Consider the following 23026-nt stretch of genomic DNA (forward strand, 5'->3'; position numbering starts at 1 on the left):
AATAGTAGCTGTTGTTATCAATTCATTAGTAAAATGGATGTGAAAGATAGGAACAAATTTTAATTTCTTTACAACTATATTGGAACACAGATGCACTCATTTATTTAAGAAATATTTATTGAGTACCTACTGTATTCCAGGCATGGTTTTTTGCTGTACTTGGGAAAAAGAATATCTGTGACCTTAAGATCTTAACCTGACATTAAGAACTCAAGGGATCTGAAACCTGAATGGGGGAACATGTATTATTTTTACTAAACTAACTAAAATTTAGCATTTCCTTCGATTATGAATGTAGACAACAAACCATGGTAGCATCACAATATATGTGACTTTGTCACCACCAGAAATATTTTCACATCACATTATAGTTATTGCAGATATCTAGAAATACTTACTAGAAATAGCGTTACTTCAAAGTTGGGGAGTTGGTAGACCATTTTAGATATTGTTAATTTATCTTGTTAATGATGAAGTACATATATCACTGTAAAAATTTAATAATGAGTATGCTTTATGTCCATAAGTGTATTTATAATAGCTTCTTTGAAAATATTGTCTGTGAATTACAACGTCAGGGTCATTTCAGGGTCAGTTTCCCTTGAACATTTTTTTTCTTAAGTATCACCACATTGTCTTATTTTGTTGTTGTTTTTTTTTCTAGTAATTAAGCATCATATCCCAGACATTGTCAATAATGTTTTCTAGTGGCTGTGGCTTCTTGTTTTCTGCTATATTTCTACAGACAGGTGTTGTTGTTGCTGCTGCTGCTGCTTTAGCATGCAGTTAACTTCGCTAAACTCAAGCTCCAAACTCTGTCTCTCCAGCGTTGGGCATCAACGGAAATTTCTGCTCCATTCTTTCCTTGGAGTCTGTCCTATTCATACACCCAAGGATCACCAAAGATTTGGGCAAAGCATATATGCCAAATTTGGGTTCCCTGACTGTGGTTCTCTCCTCTCCAGGATTTTTTCTCTTGCTTTCCCTCTGAAATGGTCACCCTGAACTCTGCCCCCTGGATCTCTGAGTTTTAGCCACCCAGCTTGGCATCCTCTATGGCCTGCCCAGGAAACTCATATTCTACCAATTTTTAAAGGAAGAAATAATGCCAATACCACACAAACTCTTCCAGAAAAGTGAGGAGGAATGAATACTTCCAACTTATTCAATAAGGTCGGCATTATCATCAAAACCATACAAAGACATGAAAAGAAAACTACAGACTGATATTCTTTATGAACATACTTGCAAAAATTCTAAACAAACTTTTAGCAAATTGAGTTCAATAAGATACAAAAATGATAATATAATATGACTAAGTAGCCTATCATGTGAAAGCAAGTTTGGTTTAAACATTTGAAATTTTATCAGTGTAATTCAGCATATTAATAAACTAAACAAACTAAAAATTCTTAAAAAACATGATTTATGTCTTAGTCCATTTGGGCTGGATACCACAAGCTGAATGCCTTGTAAACAACAGAAATTTATTTCTCACAGTTTTGGAGACTGGAAGTCCAAAATCAAGGTACCAGCATGGTCACATTCTGGCGAGGGCTCTCTTCCTGGTTCATAGCCAGAAACTTCTTTTTATGTTCTCACATGGTGATGGAGCAAGGCATCTCTGGAGCCTCTTTTGTAAGGGCATTAATCCCACTAGGACCTACTTACTTCTCAAAGCCTCCACTTCCTAATACCATCATCTTTGGGGGCTACGATCTCAACATATGAGTTTTGGAAAGATACATTCAGACTATAGCAATCTTCTCAATAGATGCAGAAAAAGGATCTGACAGAATCCAACATCCATTCCTGATTTAAAAAAAAAACTCGCAGAAAACTAGAAATAGAAGGGAACTTCCTCAACTTCATAAAGAACATCTATGAGCTGCAGCTAATGTCATCCTTGGTGCTGTTAAGACTGTGCTTTCCCCCCAAAATCAGAAATAAGACAGGATGTCCACTCTTACACTTTCTGTTCAACATCATGTTTGAGGGCTGAGCCTGGGAAATTAGACAAGGAAAAGAAACAAACAGCATCCAGCCTGGAAAGGAAGATGTAAATTGTCTTTTTTCACCAAAGACAAGATTATCTATGTAGAAAATGCAATAGAATTGTCAGGAGTTACTAGAATTAATATTTGAATTTAACAGGTTGCAGGAGATAATATCAAAATACAAAAATCAATTGTGTTTCTATATACTAGCAATGAACAGTCAGAAATTTAAAAATTTTTAAATTACACTACTTAAAGTAGCATCACAACTATGCAATATTTAGGAATAAATCTGACAAAAGATATAAAAGACCTGAACACCGAAATCCAAGACCAAACTGAGAGAAAGAGACCTTGTTCAGGGGTCAAAATATTCAATATTGTTAAGATGTCAATCTTCCCCAGGGTGCCTGGGTGGCTCAGTGAGTTAAGCTTTAGACTTTGGCTCAGGTCATGATCTCACAGATCATGATTTCGAGCCCTGCATCAGGTTCTGTGCTAATAGCATAGAACCTGGAGCCTGCTTCGGTTTCTGTGTCTCCCTCTCTCTCTCTGCTCCTCCCCTGCTCACACTCTGTCTCTCTGTGTCTCTCAAAAATAAATATTTAAAAAAAGATGTCAGTTCTCCCCAAACTAATCTACAGATTAGTCCTAATCCAGTCCTAATTAAAATCCCAGCAGACTTTTTATTTTTTTCTGGAAACTAAGATGATTCTAAAATTTATATGGGAATGCAAAACACCTGGACTAGTTAAAACAACACTGAAAAATACAAAGTTGTAGAACTTAAATTACCTGATTTCAAAGATTATAAAACTATACAAATCGGGATGCCTGGGTGGCTCAGTTGGTTAAGCATCCAGCTTTGGCTCAGGTCATGATCTCACGGTTTGTGGGTTTGAGCCCCGCATAGGCTCTGTGCTGACACCTCAGAGCCTGAGGCCTGCTTTGGATTCTGTGTCTCCTTCTCTCTCTGCCCCTCCCCCACTCACACTCTGTCTCTCTTTCTCTCAAAAATAAATAAACATTAAAAAAACCATACAAATCAAAACTGTATGTCATTGTTGTAAAGATAGAAAATACAGCAACAGAACAGCAAAAAGAGTCTTGAATCCACACATTTACTGATATTTAATACAGGCACCAAAAAAGACAGTACAGAAAGATAGTCTCTTCAACAAATGATGCTGGAATAATTGAATAACCACAGGCACAAAAATGAACTTTGACTCTTATCTCACACTACATACAAAAATTGACTCAAAATGGATGAGAAACCTAAATAAGTATAAAACCTAAAACCATAAAACTTCTAAAAGAAAACAAGATCTTTATGACCTCGGGTTAAGTAAAGATATCTTAGGGGCACCTGGGATATCTTAGGGGCATCAGGTCAGGTCATGATTTCACAGATTATGAGTTTGAGCCCCACGTAGGACTCTGTGCTGACAGCTTAGAGACGGGCCTGCTTTGGATTCTGTGTCTCCCTTTCTGCCCCTCCCCCACTTTGTGTGTGTGTGTGTGTGTGTGTGTGTGTGTGTGTGTATGCGCACACGTGCGCATGCATGTGCTCTCTCTCTCCCACTCTCTCTCAAAAAAAATTAAAATAATTTTAATAATAAATAAATAAATAAATAAATAAATCTTAGATGTGACACCAAAAGCACAATCCATAAAAGAGCAGACTGATAAATTTAACCTCATCAAAATTAGAATTTCTGCTCTTCAAAAGACACTGTTAAGAAAATGAAGAGACAAGCCACAGACTGGGAGAAAAGGCTTGCAAAGCATATACCTGACAAAAGACTTGTATCTAGAATATATAAAGAACTGTTATAACTGAATAGTAAGAAAAGCCACCCAATAATAATAACAGGGCCAAAAGGTTTAAGCAGACATTTCACTAAAGAAGATGTATGATGGCCAATGAGGACATGAAAATATGCTCAACATCATTAGTCAGGAAAATCTAGATTAAAACCAGAATGAGATTATACTATACAGCTACTGGAATGGCTAAAATTCAGAAGACTGACCATACCAAGTACCGACAAGAATGTGGAACTGGAACTCTCCTACAGTACTAGTGGGAATGTAAAATGGTACAACCACTTTGGAAAACAATTGGTAATTTTTTAAAAAGCTAAGCATACCTCTACTGTATTATCCAGTCATACTATTGTTGGTAGTTATCCAAGGAAATATATGTATGTATAAAGGAATATACACAAATGTTTGTAGCAGCTTTATTTGTAGTTGCCCTAAACTGGAAACAACCCAAATGTCCATCAACCAATGAATGAATAAACCCATTATGGTACAACCAACAGAACATTGATTTTATGATTCCATTTATATAAAACCCTAGAAAATGCAAACTACCTTATAGTGACAGAAAGTAGATCAGTGGTTGCTTAAAGACAAGAGGGGCAAAGGAGCAAGAAGAGACAGGAGAGAAGGACTACAAGGGACACAGGAAACTGAGAGTAATGGATATGTTTATTGCTTTGATTGTGGTGATGGTTTCATGGAAATATATATGTCAAACCTCATCAGATAGTACAGTTTAAAGACGTCTGGTTATCTTATGTCAAATATACCTCAAAAGATCTGTTTAAAAAAAAAACACCTACAAGAGTAAATAATAAAAAGACAAATGACCCTATAAAAGTGGGAAATCTATTTGAATAGACACTTTACAAAAGAAAATATAGAAATGACCAGTAAGCACAGAAAAACATCATCCTCAACATGATTAGTCATCAGGGAGATGATAATTAAAATCACAATGAGTTGCCACTTCACACCCACTTAAATAGCTAAAAATAAAGGTTGACATCCCTAAACGTTAAGGAAGATTGGAAAGAAAAGGAACTCTTGTACATTTCTGGTAGGAACATAAATTGTACAACCACTTTACAGAATATTCTGGCAGTTTCTTATAAAACAACTATCCTATGATGTGGCAATTCCCTTTCTAGGTACTTATCCAAGTAAAATGAAAGCAAATGTCCACACAAACTTGTAGACGAATGTTCAGAGCAGCCTTATTTATCATAGTCCAAAATGGAAACCGCCCAGATCATAAACTGGTGAATGAATAAACCAACTTGGATATATCCAGACAATGGAATACTACTCAGTAATAAAGGGAAAGAAGCAATAACACATTCAACAACATAGAAAAATCTCAACATCATACTGAATGAAAGAATCCAGGCACAAAATAGTACATACTGTATGATTCCATCCATATGAAGTCCTCAAATAGCAAAAGTTACCTATGCTGGAGAAAACTTAACACTGTGGTTGCCTTTGTGTGGGATTGTGGTGGTGACTGACTGGAAACGGGCACAAGGGAAATTTCTAGGATGTTGCATCTTCTGTATCTTGACAGGAGCTTGGAGTATGCATTTGTCAAAACTCACTACATGGGGCACTTACGATTTGTGTGTTTTTCTGTAGTAAATTTTACCTCCCCCAAAACAGTAAACAGGTATCCATCTCTAGTTAATGCTATGCATGCTGAGGTGTTTAGAGGTGAAGCATACTGATGTGTGCAGCGTGCTCTGAAATGTATCCGTAAATTAAGGATGACCTACAATCAAACAAGTAGAGCATAAGGCTAATTGTAGAATATTGGTGATTGGTACCTGGGTACAGATCTTTGAATTGATCCATATGTTGCAAAGCTGTCATAATAAAATCTGAAGGAAAATAAGAAAAAAGTTGTTAACATCTAAAATGGTTACAAGAATATTTAAGAAGTCGGTTATCACTGGGGTGCCAGTGTGGCTCACTCGGTTAAGCATCTGACTCGATTTCGGCACCTGTCAGGTAAGTTCAAGCCCCGTGTGAGGGCTCTGACGGCACAGAGCCTGCTTGAGATTCTCTCTCTCCCTTTCTCTCTCTGCCCCTCCCCTTCTCTCTCTGTCTCCTTCTTAAAGTAAAAAAAATAAACCTTAAAAAGAAGTTGGTTATCATTATCACTAATAAAGCATTAAATGCTTATTAATAAGGAATAAAGAAAAATGTTAAATCGTGTCCTTCAGACTCAATTTCAAGTGCCCAGCTTCACCCCACCTGTGTGGCTCTTTCTTTCCCTTGGCTTACTACACTTCAGCATTTTCCTTTTGATCCTAGGATATACCCAATTTGTTCTTGACACATGGTCTTTGCAGTTGCTGTCCCTTTTGCCTGAAGATGTCCTTCCTCTCTTCCCATGGTTGAGTCCTTGTCATTGAAGCCTCATATCAATGGTAGCCTCACCCAATTCCTCCACCCATCACTCCCAAACGTCACCTTAAATGATGCTCTTCACAGTTCTTATCACTCTTATTCATTTTATGTTGATCCTTGTTAATTATAGTCTTCCTTAGGAAACAAGAGTCTTCAAGGAAGCACTAACGGGCTTAGCACACTGCAGGGCAGCAGCAGCTTCCTAGATTTCTAATGACTGGCAGCGAATTCTTCTGGAACTGGATGTCACTACTTGCAGCGCTCCTCCCCCCCCCCACCCCCATCGAAGAATCCTGTTGGTTTTTCTTCATAGTATGACCTATTTTGAAATTAACTCAAATGCCTTTCCCCTCTACCCCTATTCCCACATGGGTGCGCGCCTACACACACACACACACACACACACACACACACACACACACACACACACGAGCTTTTGGCGCCAAATACGCACCCCCTGAGGGCAGGGATCCGGCCTGGTTTTGCTCACAGCTGTATTCTTACTGCCTGGCACAGTAAGGGCTCACAACGGCATTGGTGACTCAGTAAGGAGCTTTGACCCCTCACGTGAGATCTGGCTTTGCTCTGCTTCGCTTTCGGTTCCCGTCCCCCCACCGTCACTAGCATCCAGAAGGCGTCCGAGGGGGCAGGGTTCTTTCCATTGCTTCGTTCCTTCTTTCATGGGCTGGTTGCTTCGTTCGATCACTCATTCATTCATTCATTCATGCATTCATTCATTCACTCACTCATTACCACATTCATTCCACTCCTCCCTCCTCCACTTAGGAATCAGGCCCGCACGCGCAGATCCCCCGCAGTCGCGCCCGCCCCTCCCCCTGGGTCTCAGCCCCGCCCCCGCCCCGCCCCGCCCCCTCTCCGGGCCAATTGGGGCTGGCTGACCGGGCGGGGCCGGGGCCGGGGCGGGCCTTGCTCCCCCACTACCCCCTGCTGCGCCCGCGGCTCCGGAAACGCGCCGCGGGGCTGCTGGGCTCAGCCGGGCGCGGGCGGCTCCGTGGCGTTTCCTGCCACGCCGGGCCTGCCTGGGCCGGGCCAACGCCGCTCCGCCGAGGTCCGCGCGTCGGCCGCCACGGGGCCGGGGTGAGCGTGAGGGCCACGGGAGGATGTGCGCAGGGCGCGGGAGGGTGTGCAGGATTGGGCTGATCGTTTGGGCCACGGGAGGATTCGCAGGGGGGCGGCCTGGGAGAGTGCGCGAAGCTAGGGTGAGTGTTCCGCAGAGTGTGCGGTGGGGGGCGGCAAAGCGTTTTTTGGGGGCGCCTCGGGGCCCGCTCCGCCCTGAGGCCATCCAGAGTGAAGGACGAGTCTCATATGGCGGGTACGAGGAGGCCCGAAGGCCTTCTCGCGGGGGCCGGCGCTCGGAGCGGGAATCACAGATGTGCCGAGGCCTACGCTGCTTTTGAGGGGACACGAGGAAGTGGGAACTGGTCGTTATGGGAAGGAGGGGACCCCTGCGCCAGCGCAATGGAGGCTAAGGGGGAGGGGGCGTTGGGAAGGTTAAAGGGCTTTTACCCGGTCTGGGGGAGGGGCTGAGACGCAGTCAGGGGCGCTGGATGGATGAGCTGAGGACGGTTCCTGCTGATGGAGTTCCTCCTTTTCTTTTGGGTGGGGGTTGAGCCTCAGGGTGGCGGGGAGGGATGGGGGACTAGCCCAGAGTCCAAGAACTGTGAGGGAGCGCAAGGGGGGGCAGCCCTTGCTGTGTGAAGATGAGCTCCAGGCTCTGGGTCTGAACAGGGCTTTTTCTGTCACCCTTCTGGGGGGGCCATATCTCCTGCTCCTGTGCCCCCCCCCCTTAAACTCCTTTGCTGCCTCCTCTAGTCTATATTTGGGTGATTAATTACATGTCTTTTTCCATCCTACCCCCACAAACACACGCTTGCCTGCAGCCCAAAGCCCATGGTCCCATTCAAACACCACCGCCCCCCCCCCAAAATCCTGGCCCTCTTCCCGGAGGTCCCACCCTGTTCCAACTGACGCCCTCCAGCCAGCGTTGGCCTAGCCTGGCTGCCAGCCCCCTCTGGTCTCTTTGGTCAGTGAAATATTTTCTCTTAAACCTCAGGCCCAACATTTTTCCTTTACCAAAGGATTTCAGATGAGATTGCCAGAACAGCACCCCCTCTGGGTACTAATGCTGCCTCACCCCATTCCCCATCCTCCCTCCCCCATTGAGCCTTTAAGTAGAAGCAGCTTGCACCGTGCCTTGCACAGTCCATTCCCCAAAAATGTCCCTGGATCTATGTTTAGAATCCTGATGAGCAGTGATTTTCAGCCTTCTTTGGGTGAGAGACCCCTTGGAAAATCACTAGAAAGTGTGAATTCTCTTCCGAGAAGTCTGACAATCAGCAAAGACAGTGGGATCCCATACTGGAGGCTCACAGGCCAGAGTCCTGTCTTCTGAGTGCTGGAGGTGAGGAAGACTCCAGATTCTAGACAGGCCCAGCACTAACAAAGCGCAGCTCCACATTCCAGTCCCAAGAGTGCTGGTTGAAAATGCAGATTCCTCGGCCCCACCCACACCTGCTACTCTGCCCTTTGAGTTCTTAGCAAACCCCAAGCCAGGGTTCTAACACACTGATCTAGCCCTGCTCCTAACCTGCCTGGGCTCCCCAAATGAGCAGCCCCCATACCCATGTAGAATCTCTCATATCCAGGGATTTAGATTCATAACCTAAATGAATCTAAACTTCACAATTTATTTTGATTTTTAGTAAGATGCCATGCGTCTTCTTGGGGAAAGGGCAACATAAACCTTTCCTCAGTTAAGTACAACAAACACTACAAAATCCCCTTCTGGTCTACCTTCTGGCTTTTTATAGAAGGAAAAGAAAACAGAAACCTAAACAGAGAGGGACAGGTGCCCAGGCAAAGTGAGAGAGGAAAACTGGAGAAGATGGAGACAGATGCCTCCCACCCACGCACACGGAAAAAGACACACACAGACACAAACATCCCAAGAGAAACAGACTTTCCTGGTGAAACACCCTCTCTTGGCCCTTTAGGATTCTGCCACTTCTAGCAACAGCACGCTTGCACGGTACAGGCTGGGCCCAAACAAGGCCTTCATGGCCACATCCTGACGAGACAAGTTGAGAGCATGTGAAGGCCAGGCTCAGCTCCAACCCAGAGGCTCGGGTCAGCGTCCTGGCCTTGCCTGGCCGGGGTGGATCAGGATCTCGGCAGTGTGTGTTGTCTCGGTCTGTCCTTTGGTTAAGTACTCATGACCCAAACAGACACGTTCTCGGAAGGTGCATCCAAGTCTGCTTCTGTCCCCCCAAATTATTTCAGTCTAACAGGTGGAACCTTTCCTGCCTGACTCATCGCTCAGAATTGTCCCAAGACACAATGAGCCATCCTTGTATGTCTCTTTTGGGTAAGTCTGGGTGTTTACAGACCACGTCTGCTGGCCTTAAAGCTGGTCATGCTGTTAGGGTGAGGATGCCCACGGTGAGGATGCAAGATGGTGTGAAATATTCTTTGCATTCTAGAAGTGCTTGTATTTTCATGTATGTCAGTGTCACTAAACCGTCTTTGCCCACAGACAATTCTCAGTCTAAGCAACAAGACTCAAAGGAAAACAGATCTCTAATAAGGAGAATTGGGAATCTAGGTAATCATTTGAATGGGACAGAAAGCTGCAGGCACCCATCTGAATTAGATGCTGAAGAGCGAGGTCTCTTGTCTGACCTATAAAGATACCCTCCAGGGCATTTTTGCTCTGGCCCAGAACTGAACTGAACACCATGAGCTACCTATTGTCTTCCAGGGCCTGAGGACATTCTGCTACAGGTCCTTATTTAGATGTTCCGGGGAGTCCAGGTATTTCTGGAACCCCTTAGAAGTTTCTAGAAGCTGCCAGATAGATCTAGTTTGGGTGGCCTTGCTACCTCACCCCTGCTCCACTGCGCAGGGAAAAACAGTACCTGCTAGGGAGGTTGCATGGCTGTTTGTGCCACGGACTTGGTCAAACACTGATCTTTTAGGCTCAGAAGCGACCCTTACTAGTAGCCAGACATCCTGAGGAGGGTTTCTGAGCTCAAATGCAACCAGAAGACACCTAATTATTCACTACCTTTTTTTTTTTTTTTTTGACATGGGTTATTTTTTGTCTCCATTGAATTCAACTCTTAATTTCTGTTCTTTCATATCAGAGAGGAATGATTATTCTGGTTCTCTGAATGTTGCTGGTTCTATACAGAAAATTCTACATAAGTAAGTTGACTAAAATTTACATTGCCATCTAAAGTACATATCAGGGCTATTTCTGCACTCACATGAGCTCTCATGTTGTAGAATACATTATTCAGATTGCCAGGCACTGGATTAGCATTGAGAGGATTTCCCTGTGCTCATCAAGCAGCTGCATGCAGTGTCTAGGGTGGAATCTGCAGTCAACCTTTGATAGGGCCTTCACTCTCAGGGAGCATATAGTCATTAGACCACACTTCAGATCACACTTAAAGAAGAAAGATAATATTACTTATATTAAGAGGCAGAGATTTGCCCCATGTCAGGCTCAATGCTGACTGCGTGGAGACTGCTTGGGATTCTCTCTCTCCATCTGTCCGTCTGCTACAGGTCCTTCGTTACATTCAGTAACTGCCTGTTCTCTGGATACAGCCTGGTGTTAGAAGGCTGCCTATTTCTTTTCTCTGGTGTGGCTCAAAAAGTCTTAAATCTTAGGAGCTGGACCTTAGGCAAGTTACTTAAGCTCTTGGATCTATGACTCTCTTCTGTGTAAAATGGAGGTGGTAATAACTATAGGTTGCAATAATGAAATTATGTGAAGGGAAGGAGAAGCACAGTAGCAAACACATAGTAGGTGCTCTGTAACTGAAGGTTTGCACCATTTAACATGCCCCTCCCCCCACAGTTTATCCCGTGTCCACTCAGTGCCAGGGGCTCCTAGAGATGCTGGGGATTCCAGGGGTGACCAAGAAAGAGCAGGTCTCTCTCCTGTGGGAGGTGACATTTCTCCTGGGGAGTCAGGTAAAAACAATTTCAGAGGATTTTTAGGTAGTGAAAAGTGTTATGAGTACATCGTGATAGGACTGGAGAGTGAAGACACTTTGAGGAGGTTGACACTTGAATGAGGCCTAAATTCTTAGAAGGAACCTCCTGTGGCATGTTCAGAGCCCTGAGGGGCATCACCTTGGCATATTTAGGACAGAATGAATGCCAGAGTGTCTGGAAGGAATGACTAAGATGTGGGATGAAGGATATGGGCCTGGTGGCCTGGGCCAGGGTCTTTTTAAGGAGTTAAGGCCTTAGGTCTTTGGCTTGAGGACAGTGAGACAAGTTTATAACAGGCCATCTTTCTCAGAAGGTAAATGTGAGCTATTCTGTCCATTCCACTTGTGAGCAAAAGCTCAATGTCAATGGAAGTAAACTTTTTCAATGAATTATATAAGTAATCTCTGACCAGTTTGTTTTGTATTGGAAGTCAAAGTCAAACAAGACATCAAATATATACCAGGAAGAATCCAACTGCCCAGAGGGGGCCCTACCCAGGTGACAGTGGGACATGGAGGGCTTGGCTGCTGGGTGCCTAGGGCTTCACTCACACACCAAGGAGCCACCCGTGCTGGGCAGTGGGTTAAAGATGGGAATGGGGCTTCTGTGGACATTTAGACCAAAGGAGGCCTTCTGCTCTCACCCGTGCATGGCACTGAGAACCTGGGGAGATGAGCCCAGGAAGTCCCAATCCCATGGTCCTATCTCTAAGCTTTCTGGAACTGCCCACACATTCCTAGCAGCCCTTTCCCCTGTATCTACCTTGACCATGTCAGTATCTCAGGATGTTGCTCAGCTCCCAGGGCCATTCCCCATTGTCTCTCTGGCCTTAGCCCTGCCCTCTTGCATGCTGAGCATCTTTCTTATCTAAAGTCTATCCAAATCTTTTAAAATTGTTATTCTTTTCTGATTACCAAAGAAATACAGCTTGGTCACTAAAAATTCACATGTTGCAGAAACAGAAAGCAGAAGACCATTCTAAACCCAGACTCTTCTCCAGTGTGGCACATGTTACAGTATAGGTGTGCTCATTTCAGCTACAAGTCACTCTGTTTATTCCTTTTTTTTCTCCTAAAATGCAAATATATACTTAGCAAGTCACTCCCCTTCCCCTACGCTCTTTGGAGTTTTTAATAAACAGTTACTGTCGGTCTACACCTTCTATGAAGGATTTGCATTTTTGTAATCTGCATGTCATCCATATTGGCCACCTGTTGATTTTTTTTTGCATTTTTTTTCTTGTTTTCTACCACTTGTTGATTTTATGTTCAAGATCTCCAGTTTTCTTCCTGCTCTGAGTTCTAGGACTCTTCAGTAAGGTCTCCTGAACACTGCACCACATTCACCATTCACCCTCTCTTCTTATTTTGGTCCTTGGGATTATTTAGACCCATAGTATATTGTTTTCCATCGTTTTATTTGTCACCTATCTATGTCTTTACATTTAAGGCCTTTATATGTAAAGTTTCTTATAGACATCATAAAGTTGAGTATTGTTTTTTTAATGCAGTCTAACAACCTCTGCCTTTCAATTGGAGTGTTTAGTCCATTTACATTTAACTTAATTATCCATGTGCTTGGATTTAAGTTTGCCATCCTGTTGTTTGTTTCTTTTTATCCCATCTGTTCTTTTTCCTTTGTTTCTTTACCTTTCTTCTTTTGGATTTTTTTTTTTTTAGAATTGTATTTTATCTTCACTACTGGCTTATTAGCATGCATGAGAGTCTTGGAGGGCTTCCTAATACACACAATCATATGTTTTACTTACACATATGTTATAAAACCCCACACTACCTTAATATTATTATTGTTTTAAATGATCAGTTATTTTTTTTTAAAGATTTAAAAATAAATCTTTAGTGGGGGGTCCCTGGGTGACCCAGTCAGTTAAGCGTCCAACTCTTGGTTTTGGTCAGGTCATGATCTCACAGTTCATGAGTTCAAGCCCTGCACTGGGTTCTGCACCAACAGTGCAGAGCCTGCTGGGAATTCTGTCTCTCCCCTCTCCCTCTGCCCCTGCCCTGCTTGCTTTCTTTCTCAAAATAAATAAACTTTTAAAAAGTAAATAAATATATATAAATAAAAATAAATGAGGTAGAAGTGTTTTCTACTTCCTCACATATTTACATTCCTGTTCTTCTTCATTCCTTTGAGTAGATCCAGGTTTCCATCTGGTATCATTTTCCTTCACCTGAACAACTTTCTTTAATATGTCTCATAGTACAGGGGCGCCTGGGTGGCTCAGTCGGTTTAAGCACCTGACTTCAGCTCAGGTCAAGATCTCATGGTTTGTGAGTTCAAGCCCCACATTGGGGTCTCTGCTGTCAGCGCAGAGCCTGCTTCAGATCCTCTGTCCCCTCCCCACATCCCACACCCCTCACCCCTCACCCTGCACCCCCACTTCTCTGCCCTTCCCCTGCTCACGTGCTCTCTCTCTCTCTCTCTCTCAAAATTAAATAAAAACATTTTTTAAAAATATGTCTCATAGTACAGGTCTGCTGGTGACCAATTCTCTCAGCGTTTTGTCTCAAAAGATTTTATTTGCCTTCATTTTTAAAGGGTATTTTCCATGAATATAGGATTCTAGGTTGGCAGGGTTTTTTTTTTTCCTTTAGCACTTTAAAAATGTCATTCAGTTGTTTGATGGCTTGCAAATTTTCTGATAAGAAGTTACTCTTTGTGCCTCTGTAAAGAACAGGTCGTCCCCACCCCCCACCCCCCACAGCTGCTCTAAGATTTTCTCTTTATCACACTAGTTTTCAGCAATTTCATTATGGTGTGTTTTGGTGTATGTGTGTGGTTTTTTTGGTTTTGTTGTTTGTGTGTCTGGTCTGCATAGGGATTGGTTCTCATCAAATTTGAGGGAAAAATTCCAGCCATCATTTTTTCAACTATATTTTTATCCTTTTCCCTCTTTTCCTCATCTCAGATTCCAATCACATATGTGTTAGGTGCTTTTCTGTTATCCCAGGTCACTGAGACTGTTTTTTAAATATCTTTTTTTTCTTTCTGATCTTCACTTGGGATAGTTCGTATTGCTATGTCCTCAAGTTTTCTAATATTGGAGGGGAGGGGATTCATTGTCTAATCTGCTGTTAATCACATCCAGTGAAATTTTTATTTTAACTATCATAGTTTTCACCTCCAGAAGTCCCATTTGGATCTTGTTTATATTGCCCATTTTTTTCATTATGTTTCTGTTTTTCTTTCAATACTTATCCATAGTTAAACTAGCTGTTATCCTTGTCTGTAAGTTTCATTTTTGAGTGTTTCCTATTGACATGATTTTCCTTGCCATGGGTCACATTTTCCTGCTTCTTGGCATTTCAGTAATTTTTTTCTTGGATGTTGGACATCATAGAGATTATATTGTTGAGTGTCTAGATTTTGTTGTTTCACTTTGAGAAGTGTTGGACTTCCTTTTTGGGAGGTAGTTATTTATGGAACAGCTTCATCACGTTGAAGCTTATTTCTAAGCTTTTCTAGAGCAGGTTCAGGGTAGCTGTGACTCCAGGGGTCAGTCAGTCGTACTACAAGGCCCTCTGATTCTGTACTGAATGCCCTCGGTGATCACGGAGGACTCTCTACCCTGGCTGGTTGGATACTGAACATCTCCCTACCTTTGTATGTCCTGGAAATTGTTCAGCTTAAAGCTTCCTGGTCATTCTTTTCCTAGTCTTTGGGAGTTTTATTATGCACGCATGTTAGGAAAAGTTCAAGGGGAGCCTTCTGCTGATTTTTTGGAGCTCATTTTTCCTGCATAGCTCCCTCCTTTCTGGAACTGTGTTCTGCAGCCTCTAGCTGCATCAGCTGCCCCAAATGCTAGTCTGTGTCTTGATGGAGCCACCAAGCTCTGTTTGAGTCCCCCCCTTCCCTACACTCTCAGTCTGGCAGTTGCCTCTAGGCAGAGCCGGGGCAATGATAAGGCTCATCTCCATTGTGTTTCTTCTGTTGGGATCATGATCCAGCACTTCCTGCTCCGATGTCTGAAAACTTGTTTCACAGCTATTTTGTCCAGTTGTCTACTTGTTTATGGCAGGACATCATTTGTTCCTTGTTACTCTATCATGACCAGAAGTGGAAGTCTCTGTCTATCCCTTTTAATATAATATCTAATTTTATGCAAAAGTCTTTCTGGAGTATCTGGGTTTTCTACTCCGTGAGCTACTGGAAAAATGCCTCCTTCTCAGTCAGGTCTGGATTGAATTGAATTGACTTGATATCAGAACAGAAACCATAATCCTGTTTCTTTGAACTCACTGAAATGGGAGGCCTATGATGCATACACGTTTGTGGTATCTTAATTACAATATTTCACATATTTTGCAATCTGGGAGAAAAAGGTAAATTGTACATATCGTTCAGATCTTTTATTTAGCAGCTTGGTATTTGAAGATCTTTTCTTTGCAGCTTCTTTTTTTCCAGCAATTTTGTTCAACTTTTCATTTTGTCAGACATAACCACAGAAATGGTCTGGTCTGCATCTCTCTCGCTGTCACCTGGTTCATTGTTTCAGTTGAATGGGGTATGGCCTCTAAAGGGCCTTGCTTCTGGTCAAGAAGACATAGCTTCTCTTGCCTCCAGTGGCCCAATCTGGTTTTTCTGTTGCCCCTACAAAGTTGGAAAGGTCTCTCACTTCTCACTTAGTTAGTTCTTCTGATATTCTTTTGGGGAAGCTTCGTTCCTGGGCAGTGTGAGCACTGACCTCTTTGAGGCTGGCTGCTAAGGAAACCTGCGGCTGGCCTGTCTCTGAGAGTCAGTTTCGCTACCATTCATTCTGCATCTGTGTCTATATTCTCTGGGCTGTTCCTGGGCCAACATTCATTCGTTTTGTTTGGGTTCTCTTTGGTCTGCCTGTATTCTCTGCTAGCCTGTTTTCTCCACTGTTTGGGGTCTGTTTTCTTAGGCATACCTGTAGCTCCGGCTTGTCACTCAGCTGCTGTGCAAGAGAAGACTGAATAAGATTTAAAACCAGGGAAAAGGAAATCACTAGTCTTGTCCTAGGTGACCCAGAGACAGGGCTATTGTCACTCATGGCTCTTTTCACTTTCCTTAGCTCGGCCTGCCCCCCCAGGGTCTTGCCCTTTCCCAGGATGGACCCCCAGGAAACCAGGTCCTGGCAGGCCCTCTTGAGATCCTTGAGGCCCAGGTGAGCTGTGCTTCCCCCTGCCTGGCTTGGGAAACTGTCACTGCTCCCTGAGTCTGCCTTAGCCTCTACCTCTTTTCCCAGCATGACACACTACAGGACTTGAACCTCTGCTGCTGCCTTCCATCCCTCTACTGTCCTCCTCAGAGTCTACCAAGAAACGGGTACCTGCTGGGCTTGTAATTCCCATTATGCTGGTGCGGGAGCTGCATTTCAATCCAGGAAAGTGATTGAACTGGGGTCTCTTGGGAAGACAGTGGGAGGCCAAAGCGAAGGCCATGGCCCAGGTCTTCTGGTGCTTGGTTAGATTCTCTTTCCAGGATTTCTTGACGCTTGTGCTTAGATCTCCACGCTAGTGATGCACATCTACTCCGGACCCTCACCTCTTATCCCTGCTGTTACTAGAGCTGCCCCTGCCTCATTCTAGAATGCACAGAAGGACTGCTTATCCCTGGGAATTCTTACAGGATTCAGTGACATTTGATGACGTGGCCCAGTACCTCACAAAAAAGGAGTGCCTGAGACTGGACGCTGAGCAGAGGACACTGGCATACTACAGGAATGTGAACTCCGTGGGTAAGGATGCCCCCGGCCCTCCACCAGCTTCCCCACAGCTTCGTGGTCCTGTGCAGCCGAGTGAGGGTTGAGGAGCACCTGGATTACCCCCGCACAACCTTGCCTTCTGGGGGCTTATGCCCCCCTACCCTAGGGATCAGCTGTAAGAAAACGCAAAGGGTCTGCCAACCCTCACCATTTCAAATTGGCAGGGCCCCCTCCCAACTCCTAAGGGCATGGAAAGAAGCCTCCTCAGGTTTTTACTGGGAAAGAAATTAGAACAAGGTGGCCACTATCATTTGGAAAACTTTTTTTTTTAATCCTAAATTGCACAAAAACTGAATGGCCATTTTATTACAGTTTGTTGTTGAGAGAGATTGGCACGGCAAGGCCCTATGCCCTGTTGAGGGCTGCACATGGTGGGAGGGGCGAGACTGCTGAGTCAGTTTGGGAGTCGTGGAACAGTAGGACTTTCCGTTTGCAGGCACTGAGGAGTGTGAACAGGCAGAAAGGGAGGACCAGCTCTTCACAACAAGTCCCTGGCACTCTACCCAGGTGGGCCCAGACTCTGCCTCATCCAGTCTCTGGCGGGAACCAGCCCTTGGGAAAGGGCAGGGATGAATGAGTTGCCTGAGGGCACAGCCAAGCTACGTATGCTTGGTGGATTAAAAGAGTTTTGACTTTGAAGGCCATGTGCCCCGCTCCCCCCCCCACCCGGCTGTGTTCTGATGGCATCTTTGGCTGCCACCAAAACCCTTTTCCTTTTCCGCCAGCAGGAGTTCCTGTTTTGATTGCCGCCTGGCTCCTCACCTGGTACAAGGCCACGTGGTGCTGGCATCTGAGCCATCCCTGAACACAGACTGAGGTAAGCATTCCGCCGAGTGCAAAAGAACCCTGGAAAGCGCGAAGAAACTGTGGAGGAGGCCCCCGCCGAGCCTTTGGGGAGGGGGTGTGGCTGCTTCTCAGTCACAGGAGGGGAGACCTCCTCAGCACCCCTTTGGTAGGGGGCATCCAGCAGTGACACCTTTCTGCCCCTTTCCTCTGTAGTCCTTGCTTCTGGTTGGATGGGCACTGGCCACCTTGCTGCGTGGTCTCTGGGCCCTGTGCTCAGCAGCTGTCTCAGGAGGAAGGTGATTGTTGACCAAGGAAAGTAACCTCCTTCCCTCCTCCTCTGCAGAGTACAGTGTCTTGCGGTGCCCGTCTCCAAAAGCATCTTGGTGACACAACAGCAGAGAATGGGTGAAGACGCTCAGCCCCAGGAGATGGCATCCACCAGCTCCCCGGTGGCCGGTGCACCCAGCCCTGAGGTCAAACAGAACAGAGACTTGGAGGGGAGTGGGGGGAGCCCCCAGAACCTGCCCATAGAACATCACTTTGCATGTAAGGAGTGTGGGGATGCTTTTCGGCTCAAGGTCCTCCTTGTGCAGCACCAGAGAATTCACAGCGAGGAGAAGGGCTGGGAGTGTGGCGATTGCGGGAGGGTCTTCAGGGGCGTCTCTGAGTTCAACGAGCACCGGAAGAGCCACGTGGCTGCAGAGCCCCAGCCGGGTCCCAGCCGAGCGCCGGAAGATGCTATGGAGGAAAGGGAGCAAATGGAGAGGGAGGCGAAGCCCTTCGAGTGTGAGGAATGTGGGAAGAGATTCAAGAAGAACGCGGGCCTCAGTCAGCACCTGCGCGTCCACAGCAGAGAGAAGCCGTTTGACTGCGAGGAGTGTGGGCGGTCCTTCAAGGTGAGCACCCACCTCTTTCGCCATCAGAAGCTCCACACTTCCGAAAAGCCGTTCGCCTGCAAGGCATGCGGCAGGGAGTTCCTGGATCGCCAGGAGCTCCTCAAGCACCAGCGCGTGCACACCGGCCACCTGCCCTTCGACTGTGACGACTGCGGCAAGTCCTTTCGGGGTGTCAACGGCCTGGCCGAACACCAGCGCATCCACAGCGGGGCCAAGCCCTACGGGTGTCCCCACTGCGGCAAGCTCTTCCGGAGGAGCTCGGAGCTCACCAAGCACCGCCGGATCCACACGGGCGAGAAGCCCTACGAGTGTGGCCAGTGCGGCAAGGCCTTCCGGCAGAGCTCCAGCCTCCTGGAGCACCAGCGCATCCACACCGGGGAGCGGCCCTATGGCTGTGGCGACTGCGGCAAGGCCTTCCGGGGGCCCTCCGACCTGATCAAGCACCGGCGGATCCACAGCGGACTGAAACCCTACGAGTGTGACAAATGCGGGAAGGCCTTCCGGCGGAGCTCCGGCCTGAGTCGCCACCGGAGGACCCACAGCGGAGCAAGACGCTGCGAGTGCAGCGAGTGTGGCCGCGTGTTCAAGAGGCGGGCGGCACTGCAGAAGCATCAGCCAACCCACCATGACTAGACGAGGCCCCGAGGCCCACGGCCCCACGGCCCCAAGGCCGGCGGCGCCTTCCCGCGGGGGGCGAGTCCCTAGAGGGGAGGGCAGAGTCAAAGGAGATGACCAGTTTTGTAGCACTTATGTCTGTTCTCGTCCGGAAGGTTGAACCCAATTTATACCGTCACCAGCAATTTATAAGTGCACACGTTTCCCATTTTGCCTGTTGAGAGTTGCTTCTACGACATTCTAATTTATTTTGACTCGTTTAACTGGCAGGAAGTACCCTCAAGGTATTTGACATCCACAGCCTTGAAGCAGGAGAAGGAGAGAAGAGACACCTGCCTGCGGGGGTGAAGGGGCTCGCAGGACCTCTTCTCCAGGCCGCTCCCTCAGGAGCGACTCAATGACGGCCTCCGTGTGACGGGACCCCAGCTCTCCTGGAGAGAACAAAGCCCCAGAGTCGTTTGGCCTACTTGAATTTATAAATTTTTAGGGATGTAAATAGAATACTCAAATGTCTTATAATATTTAATTTATTAATTCAGTTATACATGCATATTGTAAATCACATACTACATAGAATAATATATTAATTTAGAAAAGCCGCCTGTTTTCCCTCACTCCGTTCCACAAGATCATTTTATCCTAAAGCCTCACACGCAACTCTAACCTCACCATCTTCCCCAACCTCGCAGCCCCCTCTTGAGTCATCCAACAGTTTCAAAGCACATCCAATGGCTTCAACTCATCCAAGCTGTGTGCCATGTAGCACTGTGACAATCCCTGCACAAAGCTCTCGCTAGAAGTTTCCTCCCAAGCCATAAGTACCTGGTCACATAACATTAGGACGATTGTTGGTTTCTTCAATTTGTCCTGTAGCCCTACAACATAACCACTTGACGTGTTTGCCTTTTCAAATGACCTTTAAAAGACTTTTTTGAAGCATCTATAACTTGTCATTGTGAGGTCATGCTCTTAGGAATAAGTACTGAATCTGGGTTACGTTTCTTTTGCATCCATTTTTCTTGAACCAGTTCATTCCAGTGACTTCCATGTGTGTCCAAAACTAGCATCGGTTGGGGTCTGTTCCAGGCTAATAGGTCTTGTCCTCAAGCAGCACTGTTTTCTTCAGAATTAAATAGCTGAGGGCACCCCCGTAACAGGGACGTCTCCAGGACTCAAGTATAAGGTGATGCCTCTTGTTCGGGAATGGTAGCCTCTCATACAGAGCCAGCCCTCTGTTTCGAGCTCTGTAAAACAGGGGCGATCCCAGGACTACCCCTAAGGTTAGCATGGGAACTGTGATGCCACGCCTGGCCCGAAGGCACACACTCAGTGAAGGTCATCTCCTGTCATCACCATAATTATTGCCGTCATCCTGTGACTCATTAGTACCAGAACTGGGGATGGACCCAGGCCTCCTGACTCCTAGTCTCATCTTCTTTCTCTTGTGCAATGACTTAAATACTGTTCCTGTTTCCTTGCATGCAAACCGTACGTTCATCTCCTTTGACCAGTTATCAAGTTACCTTTGGACATAATGACTTTATACAGCAGTCCTTTCTACATCGATTGTGATGGTCTCTTTTCCAGTTTTATTGCTTTGCTCTTTGGAGCAGTTTTATTACATTTTTGTTGTGCGAGCTCTTAATTTTTACATACCTGGGCATTCACTGTTGTCCGTGAAGCCGTAACTTTCATTGCTTCAGTAGTTAGATATGATGATGTTTTTTTCTAGAATTTTAATTACAAGTGAAAAGTTGAAAGCCCTGCCCCACCAGAAGGTGGATGCACCAGGTGGGCAGGCTGGATGGGAACGGGCCCTAGAAGCAGGCTCTCTCCTCATCCACGATGCGGACTCTGCATGTCTGTGGGCAGTACTTGACTATCCAACCTGGCCACTCAGACACGCGAGAGAAACTTCCATCTCGGATGGCCAGAACATTCTGACTGTTCCTCAGTATAGCCCTACCTGGCAGCAGCAGGGCTGGGCCTCAACTAGATCAATGGGGCGGTCCAAACGTGGTCTTGGCCACAGCTGGCTGTCCTCCAAGCTCCTGGGAGCTTTGGCCATGCCCAGCACGGATTCAGTGCCTGAGCAGCAGACCCACCAGAGACACATCTCCTCGAACACAAGAAGACTCACTTGACCGATGCTGTCATGTGGATTGCATCCTCCTCCTAGCGAGTGACTCTGGAACTAGAAAGAGGTCAGTTTGGTGGCTTTTGCTTTGGGCAACTAGGGGGAAATTCACCCACGTGTTCTGATGTTACCTCCCGCAGCCACACCCAAGGAGCAGCAGAGCAAAGGCTCGGAGAGGAACGGCGCCCCTCCGATGCCCGGTGTGGCCTGGTGATAGAAGCTGGCCACCACAGGCCTGGGCTGTGACTTGCAGCAGCCATGCCTGGGAGGGGTGACAAAAGAAGGGTTTGGAGGGCACCGATGCCCTTCTGACGGCCTGTGTGGCATAGAAATAGAAGCTGGTCATCCCGAGGCCAGGCTGTGACTTCGACAGTCTCCCCCAGGGGGAACAGCAGCAAGGGCTGGCCAGAAACCTGGCCCCCGGTGGCCTGCAGAACCCGCAGGTAGAAGCCAGCCATGCTGGGGCTGTGGTGTGACTTCCCAGCAGCCGCGCTTGGGGGGCCTCTCGAGGGCCCACAGAGGAAGCATACGCTTCTGAGGGGCCCGCCAAGGCTGAGGCCGAGCTTCCTGGCAGGCACATCTGGAAGAGCTCCTCAGACCCCCATCCTGGGAAGCAGGGTCCCATGGTGACCCCTGTGACCTTAGCCAGAAGGTCCTCTGGAATGGCCCCCCGGGCCACAACGGTGGCTCTCTGTGACGTCCCCAGCCTGACCCTCAGGCTGGAGAGAAGCCAACAGCACCTGTTACATAGCAACTCCTTTTGCTCTGTGGGCTTCAGTTCTCGCAGTAGTTGTGAAACTGTGTCTGCCATCACCGCTTCCTTCGGCATCAGTTTTCTCTTTTCAAGCTGTCAGGACGTGTTTGACACCACTGTCATTCGGGAAAGAATTTGACATTCACGAGGGGCAAGTCTGGCAGCTTTCACTGGGAGCGCTCTGCCATTTCTTGCTTGTTCGCTAGCCATATGTCAGGTTTTATGAAGGATCCAGATACAGTATTAACTCAGAACCTAGCGTTGTCATCACTGCTCCCTCTCTCCCAAGCCAGGACACGGCATCTTGGCATCCTGGCCGCCTGTCCTGCCCTCCTTGACTTTTTTCCATTCCCCGTTCTATAATTTTCTCCCAAACCCTCTTCTAGAGTTAACACTAAAGACCGCATCTTCTCTGTCACTGTGTTTGCGGGTGAAGTCTGTGCTCTCTCCAGCGCAAGCAGTCTGTGGCTTTAACGTGTGTCCTGTAGTTGTGCCAAGTTCAGTTTTTGCCTCTGGTAACTTGGGGGTGGATTTCCTTGGCTTCTGTAGGTATACTGCTACATCAGATGCAAAATGTGATCAAGCTTCCTATTGTGTGGGCTCGTCTATGCATTTGTGTATCTACCTCATTTCATTTTTTCTTTCTAATCACCCGTATTTCTTTTGCAAGGGAAATGAAGAGCAGTTGGGTTACATAGAATGCCGACTCGCATTAGAAATATATCCTTTTCTTATATTCTGAAAGAAACCTTCCATTGCTTTTATTAAAGTTTTGAATACTTGCTGAAATTTTTAAATGAAAGTTCCTGTTTACCATTTTTGCTGCTT

General features: G+C 46.1%; 1 protein-coding gene across 6 annotated transcripts; it reads left to right on the forward strand.

Moving 5' to 3' along the window:
* The first annotated feature begins 7221 nt into the window (after positions 1-7221).
* ZNF275 (zinc finger protein 275) lies at positions 7222-22987 on the forward strand. 6 transcript variants are annotated; one of them, XM_027053354.2, is made up of 6 exons: positions 16331-16410; positions 16492-16571; positions 16875-16983; positions 17447-17517; positions 17736-17827; positions 18140-22987. In XM_027053354.2, exon 6 carries the CDS (start codon positions 18198-18200, stop codon positions 19323-19325), a length of 1128 nt encoding a protein of 375 aa, XP_026909155.1. In that variant the 5' UTR covers positions 16331-16410; positions 16492-16571; positions 16875-16983; positions 17447-17517; positions 17736-17827; positions 18140-18197; the 3' UTR covers positions 19326-22987. The 6 variants fall into 6 exon arrangements, with proteins under 6 accessions (XP_026909154.1, XP_053057830.1, XP_026909155.1 ...); XM_027053351.2 differs by having other exon boundaries at positions 17739-17827; XM_027053353.2 differs by lacking the exons at positions 16331-16410; positions 16492-16571 and adding an exon at positions 7222-7334 and having other exon boundaries at positions 17739-17827.
* Positions 22988-23026: the final 39 nt, after the last annotated feature.

The sequence above is a fragment of the Acinonyx jubatus genome, chromosome X (genome assembly GCF_027475565.1).
Source record: "Acinonyx jubatus isolate Ajub_Pintada_27869175 chromosome X, VMU_Ajub_asm_v1.0, whole genome shotgun sequence".
NCBI classification, from domain to species: domain Eukaryota; kingdom Metazoa; phylum Chordata; class Mammalia; order Carnivora; family Felidae; genus Acinonyx; species Acinonyx jubatus.